We start from the raw sequence: 7,582 nt of genomic DNA on the forward strand, positions 1-7,582 counted from the left end.
ACCCCCCACCAACCCTCCCCGGCAGGAAGGCCTACTCTTGCATGAATTTTGTGCATCAGGCCTCTAGTATATATATACATAATCTCTCAGAGAAAACTACAATACTTTGCAAAAAACAGGTATTTTCCCTAACTCTCTAAAAACTCAAACATCTCCCATGAAAGAACTCCGTAGGTAAGTTGCCATCCTACCACAGGTAGTGATGATGGAGGACTTTGGGAACAAATGTCAGTCCATTCAACTCTTAACAAGTACAATGATTCTATCACTTGGCCAGGCATCCCTACTGTCACTCTCCCTTTCGTTCTGGACCACTAACGCCAGATCATCTCTCTAGTTTTCCCAGGACAAACTTAGATTAAGACAAAAAAGATTGGTAGATTAAGAAAAAAAAAGATTCTTCATTATTAGTGGAGAAAACAAGAGAATCTTGTTCCAGATTTCTTTATATAGGCTTTCTTTATATAGGAACAAGTAGTTAGTTCTTAGAAAAGGAGTTAGAAGCTGAGGTGTTCACAATAAAAAGCCAATTCTCATAAAGCTGTGGTGCCAATGTGAATAAAGTCCCAGAAGAAGGATGCCAACTTCAAAGTTCTCTCCACTATCACGACAACTGACTACTAACTGCAAAAGACAATCAAATTAAAATAGCCCAGTGGTACAAACCTCTTTATTACGGGCAAATGCAGAGAAAACATTTCCATAAGCAGCAAAGACCAGCCTCCCATCAGCTGCCATACAGCAGATATCCTGTGGAAGAGAGTTACCTAGGAAAAAAGAAATATGAAGTGATAAAAAATTAAGATCTTAAAACAGATGGAAACCTCAAGTATACACATAACATTTTTCCTGGTTATAATTTAAAAATATGTGTGTGTACAAATATGAAAGCTAAGAGTATAAAATTTTGACTTTAATGTTATTTTAGACATCTAATAATAACTATGAGGCTGAAACTATGAGATCATCTTAACCCTCAGTAAGAGAACTAATGTCTCGTATTTGCAGACATAAAAACATAATTCTAAGGAAGTGAAAAGAAGCTTTTTGAGGTTATTTGGGAAAAATCCTTAATACACAAAACTTTGGCAGACAGACATTCAGCCCATATGTGAATGTTTTCAGGAACATCAAGTTCACTAATAACTCCAGGAAAATTTTTAAAGTAAATAAAAACTTAAAATCCCATCTAACTCTACACTTTGGAGAATCCTCAAAAATACTCCATATGGCCCTAGCCAGTTTGGCTCAGTGGATAGACCATTGGCCTGCAGACTGAAGGGTAGCAGGTTCCAGTCAAGGGCATATGCATGGGTTGCAGGCTCGATCCCCAATAGGAAGCATGCGGGAGGCAGCCAATCAGTGATTCTCTCTCAGCATTGATGTTTCTCTCTCTCCCTCTCCCTCTCTGAAATCAATAAAATTATGTATTTTTTAAAAAAATACTCCATATGATATTCTACATGCTGACCCTTAAAATGAACAATATGGTTCCCACTCCATCTTCTCTAAGATAAATATGCCTGTCAACTGTTGTCTTTCTCATATGATATGATTTCTTGAATCCTCTCTCACTGTCATGGTCACCCTGGCCTTTTTTAAATTTTTTGCTTAGGGGGTTAGAGGATTAGAAGATAAAGAATTAAACATTTTTTAATGCTGCATATTACACTTTGGGATTTCATTTACAAAATACTATTTTTATAGGTTTATTATTCACTTCTGTGTTCAACTGAGGTTACACTATCCTTCTTCTGCCTCCTATAATCTTTCAAAAACTTTAAGTTTATCAGATATATCCAATAGATTCCTTACAGTTCTCCTCTGTCTCTCTTACAAAGATCATAATTGATAGTAAACCTAGAATCTCAGCACTTTGGCAAGCCCTTTATTTTATTAAACAATTTCAAAAAAATATTCCTTCCATTAGAAAAATATCTAAATGTGTGAAAAGGGAAAATGTCTTCTTTACAATCAAAGTGATGATGAAATATGAAAAGCACTATTTGGTAATCATAATACTGATTACTGATTCAGGTAAGAAGTATCACTGAATGATAAAAGCAGCAGCTGCCACTTTGAAGAGTAACAGGATATTTATAATGTCTCAATGTATCTTACCACAAGATACATATTAATTACAGAGGGCAAAACTTTAAAATGGAGCCTCCTGACAAATGCCACCTTAACAAAACGATCAGTTATCACTGCCAGGAAAAGGGCTAACAAACAGCATGTGTGTCCTGATATGATTCACTGAGAATTCAGCATCATTTCTTTGTTATTCTCAACATAGTAAATAACCTCTACTTAATCACACAGAAAACTTTTTTAAAATAAATTTAATGGATAGTCTAAAAAAGAACTAGCCTATACAGACTTCAAAAATGTCAATGATGTAAAACAAAACAAAAAAGACAAAAATGTCAAAGATGTGAAGCATGGCAAAAGTCTAATGAACTATTTCACATTAAAGAAGATTTAAGAGACATGACAACTAAATGTAGCATATGATCCTGACTTTTTTTTTTGCTATGTAGGTTTATCAGAAATACACACTGGATTCCTTATATGTTCTGTAAGTCTTAAATTTATGTTGAAATATTAAAAAGATACAAAATATACATAGTTTCAGAATAAAGTTTACACTTACTTACTGCGACCAAACTAAGTTTCTGAACCTGTTTTAAAAGAGAAAAAAAAAAGATTAAATTCTCACTAACAAAAATCTATAATAATAAAAGCATAGTATGCTAATTAGACCGGGCAGCCAAACGACCTTCTGGATATCATCCCGGACATCCTTCCGGATGAAGCTGAGGCGGCGGGGCTGAGGCAGAGTGGTTAGGGGTGATCAGGCAGGCAGGTGAATAGTTAGGGGTGATCAGGCAGGCAAGTGGTTAGGGGCAATCAGGCAGGCAGGCAGGTGAGCAGTTAGGAACGAGCAGTCCCAGATTGTGAGAGGGATGTCCGACTCCCAGGATAGGGTCTAAACTGGCAGTTGGACATCCCCTGAGGGGTCTCGGATTGCGAGAGGGTGCAGGCCCAGCTGAGGGACCTCCCCCAGGCCCCCATGCACGAATTTCATGCACCAGGCCTCTAGTAATTATAATAGTCTAACACTTGAAGATCAAAATATAATCTCATACATAAATTTGATGTGCTGTCCTTCCTAAGACAATTACTGATCCTAATTTTCATTATTAGGAAAACTTATCATTTCAACTATTTCATCAGGAATGGTGAAGAAAAGGATAGGTAAATGTTTTTTATAATGGACCACACAGAAAATATTTTAGGGCTTTGCAGGCTATATAGTCTTTGTTGTGTCTACTCAACTGCGAATGTACCAAGAGAGCAGTCATATATAATGCATAAACAAATGTGTGTGGCTGTATTCCAATAAACTTAATCTTTTCATATGCCATGAAATCCTATTCTTTTGATTTTCCCCCTAAACATTTAAAAATGTCTAAACTGCCCATCTTAGAAGCACAGAGCTCCAGAGAGGTATAAATGTGAAATCAAACCCCAAGCGTGCTAAGATTGAAAGGGCCCTTAGCGATGATTTAAATATCCTATGTTTCGCCCTAACCAGTTTGGCTCAGTGGATAGAGCGTTGGCCTGCAGAATGAAAGGTGCCAGGTTCGATTCCAGTCAAGGGCATGTACCTTGGTGGCGGGCACATCCCCAGTGGGGAGTGTGCAAGAGGCAGCTGGTCAATGTTTCTAGCTCTCTATCCCTCTCCCTTCCTCTCTGTAAAAAAAATCAACAAAATAAAAATAAAAATATCCTATGTTTCTTAAAAGAGTACATGTCTCCATCCCATGCCAAATTTAATTATACTGCATCCTACTACTGTGCAAATTTTACTTGGAGCTTGTCATGTTATGTTAGAATAAACACAGAACTACATGGGGAAAAAATAAAATGTCACACAAAAACAAATGGTGAGCAAGACTGCCTTGCAGACTACAGTTTGCTGACCCTAATCTGTGGTTACTGATCCAGCTGTGTAACCTTGAGAAAGTTACTCAAGCTCCCTGTGCCTCAAAGTCTTCATAAAGCCAGGATGAATACAGACACCCACCTTATGAAATTATCATGATATTCAATGAGTACAATTTGTGTAAAACAGAATGGAACCAGTCATGTAATAACTGCTCAATAAATGTTAGCTACTATGACCATCATCTCCACCTTCGGCTTGGCCTGCACTTTCCTATTCCACTAATTCAACAGGCTGCCAACAACCAGTTCTTCTTGCTAATAACCCACTTGATTTTCACAATCCATCAAGGAATATTACTTTATAGCATGGTTTCCAGAAAAAAGTACTTCATTAACACTTGCCATTATCATCCTCCTCATAAAAGAAAAGCTTAAGAACCATGCGATTGCATTCGTATGTGGGACAGAAAACTGAAACTCAGAGACACAGAGAGACCACAGGATGGTGGTTACCAGAGGGAAGGGGGACCGGAGAGGGAGAGGATAAAGGGGGCCAAGTTTATGATGATGGAAAATGATCTGACGATGGGGGTGGACACAATGCGATATACAGGACAGATCATGTATCACAGTAACGGACACTCGAAACCTATGACACAATTGACCAATGTCACCCCAATAAATTTTTTTAAAAAAGAAAAGGTTCCTGCTTTCACAGTGCATACATTCATTTGGAGAAGACAAAAGCAGGTAAACAGCAACAAAGACTATTTCAATCACTCATGAGATATAGGATGCCAGACCCTCACCATCGGTGGAAAATAGATGCTGGGGGAAGTTTGGGGAAATTAGTTTGCTATCAAACGTGGACAGTTCCCTACCTCATAATTAATCCCACTCTCTCCATCTCTCTCAATAGATGTCAGTGAATCTCTAATCCAGCTGTGGCATCAACTGCCCGATAAATGCCTTGCAGTTCTTCCTCACCAAGAGTGCGGGGCCTAAGCACTTGTCTCAATCACAGTTACAGCTTCAAGCGAACTAACATGACGACTCACTGTACGAATTTATTGCCCTGGGACTGAAATGTTCTCTGGTGCTTCCCCCCTAACCCAGTGGTTCTCAACCTTCTGGCCCTTTAAATACAGTTCCTCATGTGGTGACCCAACCATAACATTATTTTCGTTGCTACTTCATAACTGTACTGTTGCTGCTGTTATGAATCGTCATGTAAATATCGGATATGCAGGATGGTCTTAGGCGACCCCTGTGAAAGGGTCGTTCGATCGCCAAAGGGGTCGCGACCCACAGGTTGAGAACCGCTGCCCTAACCGGACTGCGAGGTCTCACCCAGCATCGGGGGCGAGGCGAAGGTGAAAAGCAGCAGGAAGGGGTTAAGGAAGAGACGAGCAGAAAGACAGTCCTAGGGGGGCGGGGGAAAAAAAAAATGGTGGGGGAGGAGGACGGGGCTGGAGAGCGGGATGACCCCGGGTCCCGGGAGAGTGGTTCCCGGAGAGCGGGTGATGGAAGGAGTCACTCACGTCGTAGGTATGGAAGCTCTTGCCCACGCAGGTCGTCACGTAGAAGCGGCGCTTCAGCGCGTTGAACCGCACCACGTGTGGAATGTCGTTGCTGAAAAGCCCTAAGGCCCGAAACCCTGCGAACAGTGCGCTGGCCGAGCGGCCTCCTGCGTCCCGCTCCATCGCTGCAGAGGTCCGGTCGACTCTGGGCTCCATCCAGTCCCGATAGAAACCACGCAGCCGGTCCTCAGCACGGCGCGTGGGGCAAACCTGGGCCCGGGCTACAGACTCAAAGCGCTTCCGGTGCCTCCTGCCAATCGCGTCAGCGAAGACTGTCCTCAGTGCAATCGAAAAAAAGCTCCCTCCGGGTCTCACAGTGGAGGCGCGATTTCGGTTCCGGCCACAGTCCCCAGCAGTTAGCGGTGCTCCCAGCTCTGGTGCCGCTGATTAGTCACTTTTCAGCAGCACCTTGGGGAGGAGAGCGCTCTAGTCCAGGACGTTGAAAGGGAGACCAAAGTCTTAAAACCAAAATGAATCGGGTTAAACATGTGGATATGAAAACGTATAAAACGTGAGGCTATTGAGAAAATTTGAACGCTAACTGGATATTTGATGTTTATTATATTTATGTGATAGTAGTATTGTTACTATATTTTTAAAGCCCCTTGTCAGTTGGATATACATATCGATATATTTACGGATAAAATGATATACCCATATTTGCTTTCCAATAGTTAGGGACATAATGTCGGGTTTGGATGATACAGATTGATAATTGTTGAACCTAGGGAATAGATATATTAGAGTTCGTAATACTATCCTGATACTTTCAATAAAATGGAAAATTTTCATAATAAAAAATATATATTTTTTTGCTTTTCGCCGAGTTTTTTTTTACAGTGGAATAGACTGGAATATTAATTGATTATTAATTCTTTATGTCTCTGTTACAGAACATGCACACACAATTTTAATTACTAGATTAACATTTTTAAAGAATTTTTGAAAATTGTATATAATGCATATGTTGCTTTAATAATCAGAAGTGAAGACTTCTGTAGTTTTTGGAAGTTTAGGGAGAAAATTGAAATGTTTTCCAACCAGGCTTTACAGTTCATGGAGCCTTTGACACTTATCTTAATATAACCCTCAAATTAAGACTCAGAGGTCTTTATGGCACAAATTGTAATGCTGTTTAATACTCGGGGAATTGATTCATTGGGGTTAAGTGATTTGTCCAAAGTTCCAAGATTACTTAATGCCCCAAATCAGAGTAACACAGTGTTTAGAAAAGGAGAAGGGGCAATCACTGAAGGGCAGATGGAAGATGGGAGAAATATGCATTTGGCAATCATATTTTCAAGATGAAATGAGCCTCATTGTGGGTGTAGATTCACATTAGATGAGGGACATCAGGTTCCTGTAGATTACCTAACTTGTCAATGAATTAAAGGTAGTGTAGTATTTTGAATGTAGGCCTGTCTGACAATCAGATTTATGTTTTTTGACCTATATCTGGACACAAATTTAAAAATTAGAACTGTCATGAAAAACCTAGTAGCAATAGATACATATGTTGGTTGTTGTGCTGTGATCCTTTAACAGGAAGATGTTATGAACTGATTGTGAATATTCTAGTTTTAACAGCTGGTGAGAGTTCATTTATTCCTACCAGTTACCTCCCTGAGTTACTTGCTATTCATCTGCCAGCAAATTACCGTATTTGCCAGCGTATAAGACGACTGGGCGTATAAGACGACCCCCTAACATTTCCACTCAAAATACAGAGTTTGTTATATACTCGCCGTATAAGACTACCCCCTCTTCCGCACACCTTCCACACACCAAATAAAAGGTAAAACAATATCAGATTTGATTTTAACATTTTAATTTATATTCAAATGCTTATGACATGCAGGAAAACTGTCACAAGGCTGTATGTAATCAAACATATACATAAAACAGTGCAAGTTTATTACCGGTAAACATACCGGTAATTCACTAAAGAAAAAACACTCTATAGACTGGTACCGTAGATGCTTCTCAGGAACACAGGCAAGCAGCCCACAACCTAGAGGGACTGTCAATGATAGAAGTAAGATAACAAATAG

At 39.7% G+C, this 7,582-nt stretch overlaps 1 protein-coding gene across 1 annotated transcript in view; it reads right to left on the reverse strand.

The window, feature by feature from the left end:
- WDR36 (WD repeat domain 36) overlaps nt 1-5,789 on the reverse strand; it is a 41,906-nt gene extending 36,117 nt beyond the window's left edge. Inside the window, exons 1-3 of the mRNA XM_006755296.2 lie at nt 5,493-5,789; nt 2,654-2,681; nt 667-767 (exon numbers count right to left, since the gene is read on the reverse strand). Of these exons, the coding sequence (XP_006755359.1) occupies nt 667-767; nt 2,654-2,681; nt 5,493-5,687 (324 nt within the window). The 5' untranslated portion in view covers nt 5,688-5,789. The remainder of the gene's footprint in view (nt 1-666; nt 768-2,653; nt 2,682-5,492) is intronic.
- Between the last annotated feature and the right edge of the window lie 1,793 nt (nt 5,790-7,582).

The sequence above is a fragment of the Myotis davidii genome, unplaced genomic scaffold (assembly GCF_000327345.1).
Source record: "Myotis davidii unplaced genomic scaffold, ASM32734v1 scaffold130, whole genome shotgun sequence".
In the NCBI taxonomy this organism is placed as follows: Eukaryota; Metazoa; Chordata; class Mammalia; order Chiroptera; family Vespertilionidae; genus Myotis; species Myotis davidii.